The sequence below is a fragment of the Triticum aestivum genome, chromosome 7B (assembly GCF_018294505.1).
Source record: "Triticum aestivum cultivar Chinese Spring chromosome 7B, IWGSC CS RefSeq v2.1, whole genome shotgun sequence".
In the NCBI taxonomy this organism is placed as follows: Eukaryota; Viridiplantae; Streptophyta; class Magnoliopsida; order Poales; family Poaceae; genus Triticum; species Triticum aestivum.
This window is the reverse complement of record NC_057813.1, coordinates 313,701,732-313,724,203: the sequence shown is the minus strand read 5'-3', so window position 1 is coordinate 313,724,203 and position 22,472 is coordinate 313,701,732. Positions and strand designations below refer to the sequence as shown.

The following is a 22,472-nucleotide window of genomic DNA, read 5'->3' as shown; positions in this document are numbered from 1 at the left end:
TAGGGTGGACCACCCTGTTTCAAAATACTGGAACCGCGGACATGAGTGAATAGTATTTCTGTGTGTGATCTCTTCCATCATGTGTGGGCAACGAACACTTCATTGTATAGAAAGAAAGTGTCATTTCCACCTTTTACATAGACTACGATCTTTTACATGGAATAAATCTGCCTACTTGCTTTGTGTCGCACTACCAGCACTCCACCCTTGAAGCCAAACATTATGCCACTCATATTTCCTTAGTTTATTTGTTCAAATACCAATTTGATATGATTCTAATGTTCCTACTTCAGTTTTCAAATGTGTGTTTGCCTGTTATAGAGACATAAGAGGTTTGTATTTCTGTGTGGTCTGGTCAGCACGGTTGGGGGGTGAACTTTGCATATGCAGGGGTTTATAGGGAAACACTCTTCGAGTTGAACCCGCAATGCATTCCATAGATAATCTGACTACTTTTTATGTTTTCATGAATCTCAGATACTGAATAGCATCATAATTATTATGAGTTTGCGCGCATGAAAAGAATAAAGCAGAACAATGCCATGGGTGTCAAACTTGGCATTAAGGGACTGAATTTAAGTCTGGATGCAATGCAATGCAAATGCTCTCCACCTACAGATTCATGCTCAGAATATAATCCTAATAGTGATTCTGAGCTAGAGGGAAACCTAACTCAATGTAGCTCCCTTGTGGAGGAGTCAGAGGAAGATGCCCTATCTTATTCACCCATCAAGGTGCTTGCTCTAACTTTCCAAGGTTATATTGGTTGCACATATCTTGCAACTGATGCTTTGCATTGCTTCTACTTTGTTGCACTTCAATTAGCTTAGTTTACACATTGTGTATGTGAATATGCCCTACCTATCCATTTTTAGTACATATTCCATCTGTCATCATACCATATTTATCGATTCAAATGGTGTTCTTGTGTATTAGACGTTCAAAAGGAAGAGGGCGATTGCTGATCGTGAAGGAGCATGAACAAAGTTTTGGAAAAGGTAGTGACACCTGATAAATCAAATAGCCCATTAGGTGTAGTTGCAATATCACCAGACCCATAAAATACGGCCACAACTCTAGCAGACTCTAGCCCTACTACACTGGCCATCTCTGATGCCCCAACTTCGCAGACCCCAACTGTCGCAAACAGTATGATGATGCCAGTTGACATAGCACCAGCTCTACGAAGGAAAACCCCCATTCCAGCAAAGAGTACACAAAATCCAGTTGCCAAATCCCTTTTCGAATGAGAGAGAGCCCCAATTGCAGCAAATAGGACTCATGTTCCACTTCTTCCCAGTTTACAAGATGAAGCTTATATTGTTGTCAAGAACTTTGTGTGCATCTTTACTTCATGAAAAGATTATACCACGGACAAAGAACAATTTCCAGTCTTCCTCGCAACTTACGCGTAAGTAATGTACTAATGTTATTCATGGTAATTACTGCATATGTTTCTGCTGACAAAAGACGCAAGATTTAATTCTTTTAAATAGGCGAGGACCAGACTGGATTGTCATGACGAGCAAGGCTTGGGTGTGCTTTTCAAGCACTCGTTGATGAAGTATCGTTCCTACCTAAGGCAAGCACACTTCGATGGCAAGCCTCTAAACGAAATTTCTATAGTCTCCAGTGCTACATTTATCAAACAGTGTCTGGAATAATCTTGTTACACATTGGTCTCGTCTGCAGCGTAAGGTACTGTCTATGATATCACATCACATTTTGAACTACATTTCTTCATGTGCCTTAACGTCTCACTTGTAGAAAATTGTTTGCAGAAGAAAATTTGTTCTCAAGGGACCATAGAATCTCGCAACTATATGACACACTGCATTGCTCTTGTGAGTATCTCTTGCCCTGTATGAACATACTTACTTTCATAGCTAGTTTATTATGTAGCATCACTACACATGTTAGCCTCGTTATCGTCCATTTGGTGGACATTATAAGATCTGTATGGACTCTTACATAAATTTAGAATCTACCCAATGCTTTTGAAGAGGTTTAGCTCTACAGTCCTCTTGTAAGGACCGAACATCGTCTATCACTGTACTTACATTAACAGCTACTCCCTCCGTCCCATAATATAAGAACGTTTTGTATAGTACACCAGTGTTCAAAACACTGTTATATTATGGGAAGAAGGATTGGTTCATTGTGTAGCATTCTTCATCTTATCTCCCTCGCCCACCATTTACTAAAAAATATCAGATCTATATTTAATCTTACCAAAAAGTTGAATACACAGACAATGCCAGTGCAGAAGTGTAGCCCATTGCTCTTGTCAGTACATTTTGTCCTGTAATGCTTGTACTTCCAGGGATTGGTAGTTCATTATGTAGCATCAATCTGCATCTTATCTTCATTATCCTCTATCCGTTCCAGTATTATCATATCTATAATTACTCTCTGCAAAATGTAGAGTACATGCAATGCTTATGAAGAGATTTCGTGCTGAAATTCTTGAGTTATCCTTCCCTTGACATGGAAAATGGCATTATAAAGTCGGTGTTAACTGTTAATGTAAGTCAGTCCTTCTAAAGCCTTTATCCTCAACTGTTGTTTAATTTTCTCATACTCCCTATTGTTAACTGCTATTTAGTTTGCTGTTTGTATCAAAATGCATGTTCGCAACAATCGTAAGTTCCAAGTTTTACTTGTAAAACCAAATTCCTTATTCATACCATGCACATTACTCAATACTCCCTATATGTATGCTTGTTTTTGTGGATCTATAATCCAGTGTGTGGTGAAGCAGCCCACGTTTGCACCTTGCCATCTCCTGTTTTATCTTACTGATGTGGCTCATGATATGAACAACATGACATGCACATTAACCAAAATAGATACAATGATTGTCTTTGCCCTTCATCTAAGCTTGTCATGTTGACATGGTAATCCAGTAGAGTGGTGAATCTCCCCGCATTATGAACAATGCCAAATTATGCTATTGATATTTTGAACTTACTCTTTATTTTCTAATTTGAAATTGGACGGAATTGACATCACAGTTATTATCTTTGTTTATACACGTGCAAAACCTGTCATCTCTCTGCTTGTTTTAGGGTGATATGCCTGATGGCATGCACAAGTCTGCTGAAAGTTGTGAGACAAATCCAACATATATTGCAGCAAAGAAGGAAAAACATCTTGAAGATAGCGAGACAACCCCAAAGTCTTGTCTTGATGCACTGTTCAAGTTACTTGAGACTAGAAGTTAGACAAGCTCACAGAATTTGCTATCTGAATTAGTTCGACTACTTCAGTCCCAAAGTTCTGGCATAAAGGAATTTTGCAACTCAACTTCAACTTGAAGACCTATCTCTAAGAAAACTTGCAGAGATAAGGCGGACCGTTCCAAGTGGATACACGGTGTAGTTCCCGAGGCTCCCCTTGATTGCTGGTGATCGGTGGGACTCTTAGAACTTGTTGCGGTGCCGTTTTTTGGCCGTCACTAGGATTAGGCGGACTGTTTCGAGTGCATGCCCTTACAGTAGGGGCACACTGAGTGCACCCACTGGGTGTAGTCCCCGAGACTGTCATCAATTGTATGCAATCGGCGGGAGTCTGATAGAACGTACATGCAAGTCTTTTTTTAGCTCATCAACATGAGTCACTTTCCAGTGGTGGCACGCTGAGTGCACCCACTGGGTGTAGTCCCCAAGACTACCATCGACTGTGGGATGTCGGCGAAAGTCTGATAGAACTGTGATCTCCTCGACTGACCGAGTGAGTTGCACTAGCGACTCGTTTAAGAGGGTATTTCAGGATCTGGCACTGATCAAGCTTGTTCCTCCCTGACTCGGAGGTGAGAGGATACTTTAGGATCTGGTACTAATCAAGCTTGTTCCTCCCTGACTCGGAGGTTAGAGGATACTTTAGGATCTGGTACTGATCAAGCTTGTTCCTCCCTGACTTGGAGGTCATAGGATACTTTAGGATCTGGTACTGATCAAGCTTGTTCCTCCCTAACTTGGAGGTCAGAGGATACTTTAGGATCTGGTAATGTTCTAACTTGTTCCTCTCGGGAGTGCTGATCCTCATACATTCAGTGTATTTTTATCATCGACTGACTCATTTTCTGTTCCTTTACATCGGAAAACTTGCAAGCTCGGGGCCCATTACGCATCGCTGGAGAAGGAGACGAATCAACTCCGACTAGATCTAGAAATGGAGAGGAGGAACATGGCTCGCACGCAGGCGGAAGTGAAAACCACAGGAGGTAAGTTTCGGTAACCGAGTGTTCTGCTTTCACCTCCTTTCCTAATTTGAACCAAGTGACCTCAGTCAAACAGATGTGTGTAGTGAAAACCATCGACTCCTAGTGTGGCTCGGGACTTCTATTTCTTTAGAAACTAATAAGCAGGCACTTGTCGACAGGGATAATGAGCTGGCAGGAGCGCAAAAGGTGGCGAGGGAGAAGACTAAGGCTGCCAAAGAAAAGCTGGCTTCAGTTGCAGAACTTGAGGAAGAGAATAAGTCACATAAGACTGATGTTGAGGAAGCGAAGGTGGAAATTGCTGAGCTCAAAAAGCAATAGGCCGAATGGGATGATAAGCTCAAGACTCAAGAGAGTGTTTTCGAGCCAGAGAAGAAAACTTTTGAGCGAGAAGATCGCCTAGCTCACTAAGAAGAGGCACTCTCTGGAGCAATACATATAGGACTTCACGAAGGAGATGTACACCAAGCTCGCAAGTACTTCTGAGTGAACTCTTCGTCTGAGTGAACTCTTTCTCATTTTTGAGTGAGTTCCACACATACTGATTTGGGTCTTGTTTTGGTTTGCAGAATATTGTTATGACTTCGAGTTGGAGACTGATAGGATCGATAGGGACTTGAACCCCACCAGGTCACTCGTTAGGGATAAAGCAGCCCTAGGCATCCTGCGGCTCGAAGCTCGCCTTGATGATGCTCTAGGGTACATCGTTCGTCTACGGGGCACAATGGGAGGATTGGCAAGGAGTTATGGCCAGAACAAACTCTCTAGAATGATCTGGGGATGATGATGGCTCGCCTTAACGACATTCCCCGCCGAGTACAAGCATGGAAGAAGTCTGCCGCCAGCTGTGGAGCCGATGTGGTGATCTCCCTTATTTGTGTCCATTGCAAAGAATCCAAGGAGGAAAAGTTGAAGTCTCTCGAGGTCGCCAACATGAAGAAGCTCAAGTTTGAAGACTTCATGGAGACGTTCATCGAGGCGGCCACTCGGATTGCCGATGACATAGACCTGGACACTTTCTTGGAGCCAACCAATCCTTCTGATGCATGAGAAAAACTTTAAGCTTTACCCATTTGCCTCGGTATGACGAGTGAATTTGTATCCGTTAAACTCTTTCAGGATTTGGGCTCGAGTACTCATATTTGCTTTTGAACTTCTAGAGTTGTCCGAATGTCTTCTTTTGAGTTTTTGACAGTCTAAAGCTTAAGCGAAGGCTGGTTCCCAGCTAAGCCCCCGAGTGAGAGGAATGCTCTTCATTCGGAGTAGTTTTTAACTTAGTCAAAGGCTGGTTCGTAGCTAGGCTCCTAAGTGAGAGGAATGCTCTTGACTCGGGGTAGTTTTTAACTTAGGCAAAGGCTGGTTCGTAGCTAAGACCTCGAGTGAGAGGAATGCTCTTCACTCACAGTAGTTTTTAACTTAGGCAAACGCTGGTTAACAGCTAAGCCCCCGAGTGAGAGGAATGCTCTTCACTCAGAGTAGTCTTTAACTTAGGCGAAGGCTGGTTCGCAGCTAAGCCCCCGAGTGAGAGGGATGCTCTTCACTCAGAGTATTTTTAACTTAGGCAAAAATTAGTTCACAGCTAAGCCCCCGAGTGAGAGAAATGCTCTTCACTCCGAGTAGTTTTAACTTTGGCAAAAACTGGTTTGCACCTAAGCCTTTGAGTGAGAGGGATGCTCTTCACTCCAAGTAGTTTTAACTTAGGCAAAAACTGGTTCGCAGCTAAGCCTCCAAGTGAGAGGGATGCTCTTCACTCAGAGTACTTTTAACTTAGGGGAAAACTGGTTCGCAACTAAGACCCCGAGTGAGAGGGACGCTCTTCACTCGGAGTAGTTTTAACTTAGACGATGCTCTTCACTCTGGTAGTTTTTAACTTGGCAAAAACTGGTTCACAACTAAGCCCTCGAGTGAGAGGGACGCTCTTCAGTCGGAGTAGTTTTTAACTTGGCAAAAACTAGTTTGTGAGCTAACCCACTAGGTGTTTTAAGCTGGTAAATGTACACAAATGGACTCAATTAAGTATCGAAAAGGTCATGCTTTTATTCATCAAACATCACTCAAATGATTTTATTACATCTTATCATCTCAACATCAAGTGTAGAATCGCCGAAGTGGTTTGGCATTCCAAGCGCAGAGCTCATCTACCTTCTTCATGAGGTTGTAAAGGTGAGAAACTCCATTATGTAGAACCTTGGCAACAACAAATGGAACTTCCCACGCGGGAGCAAGCTTATGCATCCTCTGTTGATCCACTCGGAGCACGAGATCTCCTTCCTGAAAGGCACGACCCTTTATGTGTATGTCATGGAAATGACACAAGTCTTGTTGTTACATGGCCGACCGGATGAGGGCCATCTCCCTTTCCTGCTTCAGGAGGAAAACGACATCCTGCCATGCTTGCTCTACTTCGGCTCCAGAGTATAAATCCACTTGAGGAGAATTGTGGAGAAGACACTCGGTAGGACGGCCTCCGCCCTACATCATAAAGAAAGGAGTGCAATTGGTAGATCGATTGGGGGGGGGGTCGTCCTCAAGCCCCACATAACTGATGGCAACTCAGTGACCCACGCTCCGGCTGCATGCTCCAAATCGCACATAAGGCGCGGCTTTAGCCCTTGAAGAATCAGGTCGTTCGCCCTCTCAGCTTGCCCATTCGGCTGCCGGTGTGCTACAGAAGCATAATCAACCCGAGTGCCTTGGGTAGCGCAGAATGCTCTCCTTTGAGTCGAAGTTTCAGCCATTATCAGTGATGATGTTGTGGGGCATGCCGTATCTAAATACCAGCTCTTTCATAAACTTGATTGTTGTCCAAGAATCCAGCTTCTTGATGGGCTTGGTTTCATTCCACTTAGTGAACTGATCAACTGTGACAAGCAAGTGAGTGAATCCACTCGCTCCTGTCTTGAGAGGACCCACCATGTCGAGTCCCCAACCGCAAACAACAAGACAAGTGGGATGGTCTTCAGGGCTGATGTGGGCTTGTGCGACAAGTTTGCATAATACTGACACTCGGTGCAATGTTGGACTATCCCTTGCGCAGCTTTGTTGGTGCATGGCCAGAAGAAACCGACTCAGTAAGCTTTTGCCACGATTGTCTGAGAGGATGCATGGTGCCCACAAGTTCCCGAGTTGATTACTTCTAGGATTAATCGACCTTCCTCTGGAGAAATGCAGCGCTGAGCCAAACCAGTGACGCTTTTCCTGTACAGCTGGTCGCCCATCACAGTGAAATCCTTGGCTCTGCAAACAATCTGACGTGCCTCAACTTCATCTTCCGGAAGCTCCTGCCTGAGCAAGTATGCGATGTACGACACTGTCTAGTCGGGCGTGATCGCCAGAATCTCATGACCAAGTCAATAACTATTGGGACCTTGATTTTAGTCAGATTGGAGGGACCGACCACCCGCGGGGGCTCTTCGATGAAGGGATCTTCTTTCACCGTGGGGAATGAAGGTGCTCAAGGAACACATTGCTGGGTATGGGTTTCCGAGTGGATCTGATCTTTCCCGGATCGTCCGCCGCTTGGTTCTTGATCCGAGGGGTGTGGTGAAGTTCCAGGCCTTCAAATTTCTTCTCCACCTTTCTCACTGCATTGCAATATCCTGTCATGGCGGGGCTTCTGACGTCCCATTCCTTCATCACTTGATTCACCATGAGATCTGAGTCACCATAGACTATCAAGCGATCGACACCGAGTGAGATGGCCATACGTAACCCATAAAGGAGTGCTTCATACTCGGCCTCGTTGTTGGAGGAATCAAAGTGGATCTGCAAGACATAGCTGAGTCAATCGCGTTTTGGAGACACTAAAACCACTCTGGCACCTGAACTGTTCAGCATATTTTAACCATCAAAGAACATGGTCCAATGCTCTGGGTGACTCTGAGTCGGCTGTTGTTACTCTGTCCATTCGGCCAAGAAATCCACCAACACCTAGGACTTGATTGCCTTTTTTTCCTCGAACTCGATGTATAGGGGAAGTAGCTCAATATCCCACTTCACCACTCGACCAGTTGCATCCTGATTGTTCATGATCTCAGACAGCAGGGCACCGCTGATGACTGACACCATGTGCTCTTGGAAGTAACGAGATACTTTCTTCACCGTCAGGTAAATACCATAGACAAGCTTCGATCAATGAGGATATCTCTGCTTGGACGGAGTCAGGATTTCTAAAATGTACTAGACTGGACACTGAACTTTGTAGGCCTTGCTCTATTCTTCTCGCTCCATAATGAGAACAGTGCTGACAACTTGACAAGTGGCCGCAATGTATAAGAGCAACGACTCTTTACTGTTCGGAGCAGCAAGCACCGGCTGGGTGGAAAGCAGGGCTTTGAGGTCAACAAACGATGCTTGGGCTTCGGGAGTCCACTCGAATGAATCAGACTTCTTCATTAATCGGTATAGGGGCATTGCCTTCTCACCGAGGCGGGAGATGAAATGGCTCAAGGCCACAAGGCAGCCTATGAGCTTCTGTACATCATGTAGGTGTCCAAGATGCTACATTTGGACTATCACGCCAATTTTCTTAGGGTTGGCATCTATTCATCGTTCCGAAACGACAAAACTGAGTAGTTTGCCCCTTGGTACACCAAAAGTGCACTTCGCTGGATTCAACTTGATGTCATACCTTCGCAAATTTGCAATAGTCTCAGTGAGGTCAGCCAATAGGTCGGAACCTTTCCTGGAATGTACAATGATATCATCCATGTATGCCTCAATGTTCCAATTAATCTGTGTGTGCAAACACTTCTGAACCATGCGCATGAAAGTGGCGCCAACATTCTTGAGACCGAATGGCATGGTGATATAACAAACCATTTTTATTTCATCTAGCCCATACAGTCGGATCTGGTGGTACCCAGAGTACGCATCCAGAAAAGATAGTCGCTCACATACCGCAGTGGAATCCACTATATGATCTATACGGGGAGCGGGAAATGATCCTTAGGGTAGAACCGATTAATGTGCTTGAGATCAACGCACATATAGAGAGACTTGTCCTTCTTAGGAACCATGACGACGTTGGCGAGCCACTCGGAGTGGTATACTTCAAGGATGAACTCAGCCGCCAGAAGCCGAGCTATTTCCTAGCCAATCACCTTCCTCTTTTCTGTGGCCGAACGACAAATGTGTTCTTTCACAGGCTTGGTCTTCGAGTCGACTCACAAACGGTGCTCAGGCAGCCCCCGGGTACACCCGGCATGTCAGACGGCTTCCATGCGAAGATGTCCCAGTTCTCACGGAGGAACAGGATGAGCGCAACTTCCTATTTGCCATCAAGTGTCGTAGATATGTTGGTGGGTGCAGCATTGGGATCTTCTGGGTGGATGTGCATTGGCTTCGTCTCGCCGGCCAACTAGAAAGCGGACTCTGCAGCCGGTTTCTTGGATCGCAGTAGATCACTTGGATCGGCATTTTTCTTGTAGTCTTCTAGTTCCACCATAGCCATCTGTTCATCTGCAATATTTGACCCTTACTATAAACACTCCTCGGCATGCTGCCTATTTCCCGTGACAATGATCCTGCCTTTGGGGCCATCATGTTCAACTGGAGGTACGAATAGCATGGGCGGGCCATGAAGCGTGCATAAGTTGGTCAACCAAGGATAGGCGCTGCGGAAGTCTACCACTTCGAAGGTTGACCTTTCCTTCCTAAAGTTTATTTCATCTCCAAAGACCACATCCAGGGCGATCTACCCGAGTGACTTTGCTTTCTTGCCGGGGATCACTCCATGGAACTTCATGCTACTCCCGCTGAGGCAAGATATTGGGATGCCTATTCCCTTTAGGGTCTCAGTGTAGAGTACATTCAGTCTGCTTCCACCGTCCATGAGGACCTTACGCAACCGAGTGCCTCCGACCAATGGATCGACTACCAGCGCCTGCCGCCCAGGGGTGGCAATGTAGGCTGGGTGATCTGACTGGTCAAAACTGATCGGAGTCTTCAACCAGTTGAGGAACTTAGTCATTGCTGGCATGACCATGTTTACTTCACGTTTAATGACTTTCAGTCAACTCTTGCTATAAACATTTGCAAAGATCACCAAAGTCGCATTGACACTAGGGTAAGCCTCATCTTTGTCTTCATAACCATCATCGTCTGGACTCTTACATTCGGTTGACCGTCTCGGAATTGTTGAATCGGTAGTCTGCACTGCTGAGTGGTATGTTTGGGTAATATCAGATTACCTGCTTTGTCTTTCTTGGTGTGGATATGACATGGGAGATCAAGAACACCTTGGCTCGACTGATCCTACTTCTTTTTCACAATCCACTTTTCTTTGGCCTTCCCCTTGTTCTTGGCTTGTCCGACCAGAGATGCATCTTCAACCTGGGTTGGACCCTCGGCTTGGCGTTTCTGCTTCTGACTAGGGTTATTATTTCTAGTACTGGGTTCGCCGGTCTTTTCTTTGCCATTACAAACACAATCCTCTTCCTCACCATTCGCATACTGAGTGGCGATTTCCATCATTCGGCTCATGATCAAGGGCTATGATCGAGCAAACTTCAGGATGAGTTCTTAATACCCGGCACCTGCCTTGAAGGCGCAGATGGCTTAATGCATGGTGACATTTTCAACCACGTGATGCTGAGTAGTTGAGTGCTCAATGTACTCCCTCAAGGTTTCATTCGGTTTCTGAACACAATGTTGCAACTCAGTCAGTCCAGCTGGACATTTGCATGTGCCTTCAAATGTCTTGATGAACACTAGAGCCAGATCCTCCGAATAGTAGATGCTAGTGGGGATGAGCTGGTTGATCTAGGCCCGGACCGAGCCTTCCAACATCAAAGGCAAATGCTTCATGGCCACATAATCATTGCCGCCACCAATCTGCACAGCCACTCGGTAGTCTTCCAGCCACGTCTCTGGTTTGGACTCACCGGTAAACTTGCTTATCCCGGCCGCCAATCTGAAATTGGGGGGAATCTCTACGACACTAATGGCTCTGCTGAAACACTCGGGCCCGGAGATGAAGGCTCTGCTTCCACTCCGACGGTCTCTGTCCATGCTTTCTCTTGGGCTCTGCCTCTATCTACCAGATTCTGGGCGAGAATTGTCTCGCATTGAACCGTGGATCATGGAGACCAACCGGTTCCTTTTGGTAACCACCGCCACCGTGACGGGGAGGGCTGGCCTTCCGATCGTCGCCATACGGACACCTATCATCATGCGACCAGGGCACGCATGAGTCATCTCTCGGAGGGGGCATCAGCATACGATGATGATCATCATGATGTCGCTGTGGTGTGAACCGATCGTGACCCTATTTTGGGTACTGATCCTGGCGACGGTCTCAATTGTCTCGTTGTTGAGGCGACTGTATGTTCCTTCTCAGGGTAGCTGGACTGTGAGTCAACCAGGCCGTGTCAGCCCTGGCAGATTTGCTATGAATCCTGTGGCACGGCTGGGAGATAGCCGAATTCTGGTCTTCAGCGGCCTTGAGTTGGGTTCTAATCTGCTGGAGACCCTCCCATCCCTCTGACCAGGACGGCTGGATGGAATCAACTATCCAAGTGGCAGCCGCCAAATTCTAAATTGGAGTGCGGAATACCTGATAATCTCATTGCGGATCACTCGAAAACAACTGCCACTACCAATGACTGGAACTGGGTTGTTCCTGTCGGCGCGCTCGATCATCGAGTGACTTATGGAGCTCCTCTAGACGAGTGCGCTCAGCCAAGTTGGCCAGGAATGATGAATAGATGCCAACCCTAAGAAAATTGGCGTGATAGTCCAAATGTAGCGTCTTGGACACCTACATGATGTACAGAAGCTCATAGGCTGCCTTGTGGCCTTGAGCCATTTCATCTCCCGCCTCGGTGAGAAGGCAATGCCCCTATACCAATTAATGAAGAAGTCTGATTCATTCGAGTGGACTCCCGAAGACCAAGCATCGTTTGTTGACCTCAAAGCCCTGCTTTCCACCCAGTCGGTGCTTGCTGCTCCGAACAGTAAAGAGTCGTTGCTCTTATACATTGCGGCCACTTGTCAAGTTGTCAGCACTGTTCTCATTGTGGAGCGAGAAGAAGAGAGCAAGGCCTACAAAGTTCGTCCCACCGAGTTGATGTGTCGGTCCCACCGAAATGCCTAACGGTCACATTATGAACTAAATCGGTTCGACCGAGTTTTCTGATTCGGTCCCACCGAGCTTGGTGAATTGTGTGTAAAGGTTAGATTTTGTGTGGAGGCTATATATACCCCTCCACCCACTCCTCATTCGTGAGGAAAGCCATCAGAACGTGCCTACATTTCCAGCATTCATTTTCTGAGAGAGAACCACCTACTCATGTGTTGAGGCCAAGATATTCCAATCCAACCATATGAATCTTGATCTCTAGCCTTCCCCAAGTTGCTTTCCACTCAAATCATCTCTCCACCAAATCCAATCCTATGAGAGAGAGTTGAGTGTTGGGGAGACTATCATTTGAAGCACAAGAGCAAGGAGTTCATCAACAACACACCATCTATTACCTTTTGGAGAGTGGTGTCTCCTAGATTGCTTAGGTGTCACTTGGGAGCCTCCGACAAGATCGTGGAGTTGAACCAAGGAGTTTGTAAGGGCAAGGAGATCGCCTACTTCATGAAGATCTACCCTAGTGAGTCAAGTCCTTCATGGGCGATGGCCATGGTGGGATAGACAAGGTTGCTTCTTCGTGGATCCTTCATGGGTGGAGCCCTCCGTGGACTCGCGCAACCGTTACCCTTCGTGGGTTGAAGTCTCCATCAACGTGGATGTACGATAGCACCACCTATCAAACCACGCCAAAAGCATTCGTGTCTCCAATTGCGTTTGCACACTCCAATCCCATCCCTTTACTTTCTTGCAAGTTGCATGCTTTACTTTCTGCTGCTCATATACTCTTTGCAAACTTGCTTGAACCATATCTTGATTGCTTGACTTGTGCTAAATTGCTAAAATCTGCCAAGAACTAAAATTGGGAAAAGGTTAAGTTTTTATTTGGCCAGGTAGTCTAACCACCCCCCCCCCTCTAGACATACTTTCGATCCTACACACCGCCATGGGGATACCCGTGTGGACTGTATTGGGAACCGACCATTAGCACCTCTACAGCAAGGTTGCTGCTCTCGTACTCGGATACGCCGTCCGAGTAGTCATGCTAGGAGCCGAACAAGTCGAGGATGGGCTCATCGGGCTTGATCGCCGCGATCTGCGGGGCCACAACCTGGAGGTCCACCGCGTGCTTAACCCAGCGCCAGAGCTGCGAGCGCCCGGAGCGCTTGCAACGGCGAACAACTAGGTGGGGAGCTGTCGGCGACTGACGAAGAAGAACACCGTAGGTGCTTGCATGGAAGTGCGCTGCTCCGCAAATGGGCAGCGCATCGACATCTAGCTGGGCTTCCTGGAGCCACGCTAAACTGAAGTTGAGGGTGTCGAAAGGATCTCATCGCTGAATGTCAATCTGCCGCCGAAAACCATGGTGAAGGTGGGAAAATCGCAACTACGCTAGAAGTCGCTAGACGCCTGCCCCACGGGCGGCGCCAACTATCGTGGGTGTAAGTATGACAGTAGTGTATAGGGGTGTGAATTAGAGGGTAGAGCCTAGCTATGGCGTAGTTGTTACACTCGGATTTACGAGTTCAGACCCCTCACGCTATAGGTAATAACCCTACGTCTCGGTGCTATGGAGCTGTTTAGATTGAGTGTATGGTTTACAGAAGATGTCAACCCTTGTTATGGAGCCGAGAGGTGGCTTATATAGAGTCCGCCAGACACCTTGTGAATGCTGCCATAACCAAGGGTTAAAGGGAGGTTTTAAGGGTGCCACTGGTAACGGCTGTATTAATTACACTTGATAAGGGTGCACGCACGTCCTGACCGTTGCGATCCCAGGGAGCCTCCTGGTCCTCTTCGTTTGAGTGAAGTCATGTACTCCGAGTGAAATAATATGGTCAAGTGGAGTGTTTTACTCCGAGTGGTTGTTGGCCTCCGAGTGACCTTCAGGTATAGTACATCTGAGCTGTGATCTGTCCTAGGGGGCCAGTACACGGTGCATGGTGTCCTTGGGAAGGGTCTATAGGTCAGGCATGTTACCCTATCCCTAGTACATGTCCTCGTCAGGACCCCCACGGGCCAACTACCCAACCCTGACATGGGCTCCAACCTAGATATCCGGCCATTGCCCAGGCGTCCGGATAACATCCTGGAACATCCGGTTCTGCGTGTGCGCAGTTCAACCCAAGTGGCGATGTATCCCTCTTTGTCGCCCCTAATCCGGCTTAGACTATATATAGTCATCCCCTACTACCTCCTCTATAGGGTTAGCAAAGCATATATTAGACTAAATCGAGAGAGATTTTCTCCTTGTACCTCCTTCCCAGGAGAAGAATCCCTCAAAGATTACAAGACCTCCCATGTGGAGAAGGATCTCATCATAGATCATCGAGCCACCTTATCTTCCTTTGGGATTTGGGAAGACTTTGCCCTTGCTACTCTTTTCCCTTTGTTGTTCATGCATCTTGTGCGTCTTGTATATGTTTGCTTTGAGAGTGTATGTGTAACTGGGTATTGTTTTGAGTGTTTCCTTTTGTGATATTGAGTGTTCCTCCCCCCTCCAAGCGTGAATGATTAGGTCACCCTCGGGACTCTACCCCCATATCATCTTGGTATCATGAGCAAGGTTGATCACATCTTGGAGCCCTCTCCCCCCTCACCTTTCTAGCATTTTTTGTTTGTTCTCCCTAAATTCAAAAATTCCCCGCCAAAAATAGCCCTACCAATTTCTTGCAACTTATTGGTTTTGTGAGATTTTATTGATTTGGATCCATATATTTGATGCTTTGCATGTGGATCTAGCCTTCCTACACCTCTCTCCATCCTTTCACCACGAGATTCCCTAACAAAACCACCATATTTATCTTTCCAATGCCAAATTCGAGTTCCACTAGCTCCACTTTCGGCCATGGTTGACCTGCCTAGATCATCCGGATTCGAAGCCCGGACATTCGAACGTTGCCTGGATAATTCGAAACCCAACCCGAACCATCCAGTTCCACTTAAACTGATGCATTTGTTTAATTCTTCGCCTCTCGTGGTTATTTGCAGTTGCGGTTCTTGTTTCCTATGGTGTTTCGACTATTTAGGGACTACATTCTTCAACGCCAACGAATTCGTCACCAGATTCGTGGAAGCCACGACGAGGATGAGGTGCCAATGAGGAGTGGAAATGGCCGCCACTAATGTACCGACAAGGTGCCGACGAGGAGTAAAGGTGGCCGCCGCTGATGTGGCCGATGAGGTTGGGGGATATGTTAGTGCTATCTTGAATAGTCAGTGTTAGAGATATATTTGGGTTACATGTATTTGGTGTATAGGATTTGTAATCCGTTTCCTACCATATCTCCAGGAGAGGCTTCTTGCCCTCCAAGTCTTGTACTCAATATATACTCGCCCTCGATGCTCAATAATACATCAATCATATTACACAACAATTCCTCTCTCTCCCTTCTAACATGGTATTATCCTAATCAATCCAAACCCTAGCCGTCGCCCGATGCTTACGCTCTGCGCAGCCCCAGGGCGATCGACCTCCATGACCGCCGCCGGGGGCCGCGCCGCCCGTACCTAGGGTTCGTCCGCCGGCCATGTTGACCGGCTGCCCTAGAGAGTCTTTTTCCCGAGCCTTTGCTCTGGATTTTTCTCTCTCCCGCCGGTCACCTTGATCGGTATTTTTTTTTGGTTTTTCGATCTATGCTTGATCAGTTTGCGTCGCCCGCCGCCGCCGTCGATCGCCGCATGCCTCTACTTCGACCCCGGCGCGACCTGTCGGCTTCTCCTCCGACCCGGCGGCCACGCCGCCGTGGCGGCTCGTCAGGGCCAACCGTAGTCCGCGCGTCGGCCCGCACATCGCACTGCGCCGGTCGTCTCCTCCCTGCTCCAACCTGGACTCCTGCATCGCCCCGACCCGGCGGCCTCGCGCCATGGGCGGCCCATCTAGCTGCCGTTTGCGCGCCGGCTCGCCCATCGATCCACGCCACCCGCCTTCGCCACATCTGCACGGCGGCCCTGTGGTCTGCCTCGTCGGCCTTGTCCCCGGCTGCATCAGGCCGGCTGCGTCAGGCTCGTCGGCTACCTCAGCTCGGGCACCACTACTACGTTGGTCGCTCAGGCCTCGCTGCACGAACGTCGGTGCTGTTTTGGCAGCCCGGGTGTCGGTGTTGACGCGCTCGTCCGCACGTCGGCCTCATCTTGGACTCCGCCGCCATCCCGCCTCCACCGAGCGGTGTTCCCGACCTCGCGCGTGATCGGCTTGATCACCCGCTCATCGCTGCGATCCGCTTCATCTACGCCACGCGACCGACCTGGCCCGTTCGTTGTGCATGCCTCCGCAAGTCCGGTGAAGATCGTCACCGAGTTCAGCGCGCCCCTCCATCGATCGAGGAACGGGCAACCGCTGCATCGCCCCGTCAGGCCGTAGCGTCGCCACCCCGTGGTTCTCCTTGTGGCTGCATCGACTCGCGCATCGCTGCTGCGTCGCCCCTTCGGGCCGTAGTGCGACGATACACGGTCCCCACCGCCGCCCCCGAGGCCGTCCCCGCGGTTGCACCAACCTGCGCTCCGCCGCTGCGCTGCCCCTTCGGGTTGTAGTGCCGCGGCCCGCGGTCCCCGCTGCCACCCCGAGGTCTTCCGCCGTCGCCCCGACCTACCTGTCGTCGCTGCATCGCCCCTTTGGGTCGTAGCACCGCGACCCGCGGTCCACCGCCGTCCCCACGTGTCGACCTCTCATGGTATGCGCCGCGCCGCCTCTCTTGGTGCGGGAACGCCTCTGTCCGCGCCGGTCTTCGTCACACTGTTGGGTTTCTCGCCTACTTCGAGAACAGCCGCCGCCCTACTAACCTAGCCGCCGCCGTCGCCGCTCTTCTCTGGCCGCCGCTGCCGCCGCCCGTCCACCCCCTTTGTCTTCGTCCAAGCACCAGCACATCGCCAGTGTCACTGTCATCTACTCCGAACACTTCATCTACTCCGACCACCGCTGGTAACATCGGCCCCGCGTCGATGGACGCCGCAATCGTTGTCGAGTTCTTCTCTACTGACCCCTTCGACTTCTCCGACATGGCGTATAGCTCGTGCAGGCCCCCGTCTCCGCATGCCCGGTGCTGGAAACACCGATGTGTGCCTTCATCCACGAGTGTCTTCGGGCCTGGCAAGCCTGGTCGGCGCTTCGTTAACTTCGTCTTCGTCCGTCTACGTATGCACGGTGCTGGCAACACCGATGCGTGCCTTCGTCTACGACGTGTCCCCGGGTTTGGCACACTCGGTGTGACGCCTCATCGACACCATCCTCCTTCCGGCGCACGACTACCTCGACACCACTACGTCCATGACTAACTCGGCGCCTCCTTGCGCCCGCAGCTCCACGGCGACTCCCTCGACACGGCTACCCCGACTCGACATCGACCACAGCGTGCTTCGCACGGCTACCTCGACCACGGCTCCACCACCCTATGCTCTCGGCTACCTCTGACATCGGCACAAAGGGTTATCATCCGCTTGAGCAACTCGTCGGCTTCCTCTACAGTCAACGCGTCCGCGACGCGACACTGTCCACGACGCTCCCGCTACGACTGCAGGGGGATGTCAGCCCGCCGGCTGCTATTCTCTCCAGTCTGACTGTCCGCGATGCTCCTGTTGTCTGCAACGCTACCGCTACGACTGCGAGGGGATGTTAGAGATATATTTGGTTTACATGTATTTGGTAGTCTAGGATTTGTAATATGTTTCCTACCATATCTCCAGGAGAGGCTTCTTGCCCTCCAAGTCTTATACTCAATATATACTCGCCCTCGAGACTCAATAATACATCCATCATATTCCGCAACAATCCCTCTCTCTCCGTTCTAACACTCAGGTCTCTTTACGGTGCGGATCAAAGTTTTTTTTGCATTCGTGCGAATTCAGGAGGCATGTACTTACTTCCTCCGTCCCACAATGTAGTGCGCCCGCGCTTCCTAGATCTAAGTTTGATCATATATTTAACCAATGAGATCAAATGCGCCGGCAGCAAAAATTATACCACTGAATTAGTATCGAGATGGCGAATTCAATGATATAATTTTTACTCCCGTCGCAGTCGGTCTCATTATTTAAATATGTGATCAAATTTAGATTTTAGGAAACGCGGACACACTACATTATATATTGTGGAATGAAGGGAGTATCGTTTTTGTGCGTGAAAGGAAGTGCCGTGAAATCAAAACGAGGAGAGGGGACGTGTGGAGGCAACGGGGAGGGGACGATCTTTTGTTGCCAGGTGGCCCGGGCGCAGGATCTGGTGGTCGTGGCGCGCGCTCGGCCTCGGCGTCCAGACGAGAGGCCACCGGCGAATATCTCCCCCCGCCAATGGCCTCCCGCCCTCACTCACCCTATCCTCTCCTCCCCCTCCGGCCCAGCTTCTCCACTGCAGTAACGCAGTAAAACCAGCGCGCGCAGCAGTGGAGCCGGCTGCCGCTGCCGCTGCCACCGCACGCACGAGCGCACTGTTAATAGCCTCTCCGTCTCTCTCTCTCTCTCTCTCTCTCTCTCTCGGCGTGTGGTGTCCATTGAGCTTCTAGTTTACTAGTACGCTAGTACTCCGTACTTGGTTATTGTCTCCGACGCCCGCGCCGTCGTCTTCCTCTTCCTCCCCTTCCCCTTCCCTTGATTCTTCGTCGCTTCCGCCTGCCGCCCCGCGCCGCCGCACAGGTACGAGCTTCCTATCTCTTCTTTCTCTGTTTCTTGAAACACAGTGTTTTGTAATCCCTCGCCGCGCTCATACGGCGCAGATAACTAAACGGGTGGCGAGACATGACGGCGACGCCTGCCTTGATCGGGCTGAGCGCAGGCAACCGCCTTCTCAGCACGTCCTTCGGGCCGCCCAACGACCTGCTCTCCGACAAGGTCAACTGCCACATGAGCAGCGCGGCGGGAGACGCCCACGGCTCCTCCTCGCTGCAGTTCGCGCCACCGGCCGCGTCCAAGCTCACCGTCGCCGCGCACAGGCTCAAGCTCTCCCCACATGGCCGCGCGCAGGTCATGCGGGCCCTCAGGCAGAGCGCGCCTGCGCTCGCGCCGCAGCCTCCTCCGTTGTTGCCCGCCGACGAGTTCTCCCTCGATGCCATTATCCTACTGCAGAGGTCCATGCTCGAGAAGCAGTGGCAACTCCCCTTCGAGGAGGAGGAGGACGACGACGGCGGCGGCGATGGCCACCATGTGGAGGCCATTGGTTCGGCCGAGGACGATGACGGCAAGGGCAGGAGCAGCTCCGTCGTCGTGGCGCGCTCCGGCGTCTCGGCGAGGCAGCGGCGGATGAGCGGCCGGAGGCGTGGGAGGTCCAAGAAAGGCAGCGGCGCCGTGCACCTGATCATCAGCCCCGAGCTGCTGCAGAGCAGAAACCGCATCTACCTTCGCGGTACCGTCAGCAAGGAGCTCCTCACGCACAAGCAGGTTGTCCACCTCTCCAAGAAGATCAAGGACGGGATATGGCTGCAGCAGCAAAGATCAAAGTATGGGATGGGAGTGCTCTTCCCCAAATTTAGTGATCCATTCAACCAACATAGTACTATATGCTTCTTCTCCGAATCCGAAATCAAGAACCATTGTCACTGCTGCTTTGCGTTGTGCTATGAAGTTGACACTTTTGCCTAACCTCTGAGTCTCAAACATTGATTCAGGCTGAAAGAAAAACTGGGGAATGAGCCGTCGTACAAGCAGATGGCGCAATCACTTCGGATATCGACGCCGGAGCTAAGGTCAAGAATGCGCGAGTCGTTCCTCGCGAGGGAGGTGCTAACAATGAGCAACATCCGTTTGGTCATATCCATCGCCCAGAAGTATGACAAGCTGGGGGTTGAGCTGTCCGACCTGATTCAGGTAATCACATCCTCCTGTTCATGGGCATTTGTTTCACTAGGACAGTTAGCATGTTTCACAAAAATCAACATGTAACATGTTGGGCAATTTGGCTGGTGATTCAGGGTGGTCTCATAGGGCTACTCCGCGGGATCGAAAAGTTCGATGCATCCAGGGGCTTCAGAATTTCCACTTATGTATACTGGTGGATTCGTCAGGTGAGACCTCTTTGCTCATCTCATCAGTACGTACTGACGAGAGAATCTTTGCACTCCTTATCCATTCATTACTTTCCTTGTTACCAGGGTGTTTCAAGAGCACTGGCCGACAACTCGAAAACATTCAGGCTCCCTACTTACCTGCATGAGAGGCTGATTGCGATTCGTGGCGCAAAGTACGCATTGGAGGACCAAGGGGTTTCTCCGACAACGCAAGTAGGGCGGACTACTAGTTTTATTTGCGTGAAGCATTTCAAGCGGCATGATTTTGTGTGTGTTCATCATGTTGCTCTGTTACTTCTTCTCTAACCTTTCGTCATTGTCCTTAGAACATCGCAAAGTTGCTCAATATATCGGAGAAGAAAGTGCACAATGCTGCAGAGGTATTTACATATTTATCGTCCCATGTATGATTTCTTATGTTTAGCCCTTTTACACCTTTGGGCTTCTCACAATGATTTTGCATCTTCAAAATGCAGGCTGTCAATAAGGCTCTTTCGTTGGATCAACAGGCATTCCCCTCCTTAAATGGCCTACCCGGAGATACACTCCACAGCGTAAGCTGTTACACTACCACACAATAAATACCACCAAAATACTTTTTCACGATGAAATATTCCTCGGGGTTAACTTTGATTTCCTCCTCCACTCATTCTCAGTATATAGAGGATCAAAATGTTGCGAATGACCCATGGCATGGATTTGAGGAGTGGTACCTAAAGGTAACCTTTATTGCTATTGTTGTTCGCTTCCTCGTGATTTTCAGTCATCTTAAGATTCTGCTGATACCAGGAGGAAGTCAACAAACTTCTAAACTCAAATCTCACTGAACGTGAGAGGGACATTATTCAGTTATACCATGGTATAGGGAAACAATGCCATACATGGGAGGATATTAGCAGACAGTAAGTATTACTTCTTCAACTGAACAAGAACTTTTGCCATGCCCTGCGCTTATTAATTGCTGTCAAAAGCAAATGCCATCAAGGCAACATCACAATTTTCTGATTCCTTTTTCTGCCAAGGTTATTTTATGTCACAATCAAGTATTTGTTCGCCTGAAAATGTTTTGAAATTTCCGCATACAATGTTCATAACATCGACATGTTTTCCGACAAAGGGTGGATTTTATTAGCTAAAAATGGAGCATCAAGAGGATACAGACATGACCATTACTAACTGAACCACAGTTCTTTCTTGCCACATGATAGTCTAATCCTGATCTTTGAAACATTCTTCAGGTTCGGGTTATCCAGGGAGAGGGTGAGACAACTAGGGCTTATCGCAATGGAGAAGCTGAAGCACGCCGCGAGGCAGAAAAAGCTGGATGCGTTGCTCCAGGATTACTGAGCTGAGGTGTTTTTCATGTTGTGCTGGACCGGATCCATACACGCAGTGGTTGTATATACTCGAAAAGAGAGAGCGACAACACAGGTTACATCATTGAAAGGCTTCTACTGCCACTCACTTGCAGATAATCATACATGTACATTTTGTGACAATAGGCATGCAATGATCAAAGTCTCAATGCCACATTTTCCTTGGAAGCCGTTCAAGTATTCTGTATTGTATATATAGTGAATGCCTCATGTAGCTTGGTCAAATAGAGCAAGACCTATCTCATGAATTTTTCTCCTTTGTTATTGGTATGGCTTGCTATCTAAAACTTTGTTGTTCTGCTGAAGTATGTTGCCCTTATGACAAAGCAGAGGATACGAGAGCGATCTAGCGTTCGCGACCTAGTGATCTAGGATACTGGCGGTTAAGCCGTGCGCCCGCCAGGGATGGAGGCGTCGGGGCGGTTCTTCATTGGTCATGACGGTGTTCCCCTTGTTCATCTAGGGTTCGGCCACGGCCGCCTTCGATCTGCCTGTCGCTGCTGGAGATGATGGCGGCGGTGGGGCTTTTCCTTCATCGTGGCCCCTGGGTAGTTCATCTAGGGTTCGGCCACGGCTGCCTTCAATCTCCCCGTCGCTGCTAGAGATGATGACGGTGGTGGGGCTTTCCCTTCATATTGGCCCCTAGGCGCGACTATGTCAAATCTCGCGCGGGTCTTTGGAGCCGTACATCGGCCTGAGGGACCAGTGGATGGCTTCGATGGAGGACAATGGTCTCCACATGTTCTCATGCGGTGGCCAAGGTGGACCAGCATGGGTGGATGGCTTCGATGGAGGACACTGGT

The 22,472-nt window shown here is 49.1% G+C and overlaps 1 protein-coding gene across 1 annotated transcript; it reads left to right on the top strand.

Moving 5' to 3' along the window:
• The first annotated feature begins 18,501 nt into the window (after window positions 1-18,501).
• Window positions 18,502-21,974, top strand: LOC123157122 (RNA polymerase sigma factor sigA). The gene is made up of 10 exons (XM_044575368.1): window positions 18,502-18,926; window positions 19,007-19,726; window positions 19,895-20,093; window positions 20,198-20,290; window positions 20,378-20,506; window positions 20,620-20,673; window positions 20,770-20,847; window positions 20,950-21,012; window positions 21,083-21,195; window positions 21,532-21,974. Exons 2-10 carry the CDS (start codon window positions 19,029-19,031, stop codon window positions 21,638-21,640), a joined length of 1,536 nt encoding a protein of 511 aa, XP_044431303.1. The 5' UTR covers window positions 18,502-18,926; window positions 19,007-19,028; the 3' UTR covers window positions 21,641-21,974.
• The last annotated feature ends 498 nt before the right edge of the window (window positions 21,975-22,472 follow it).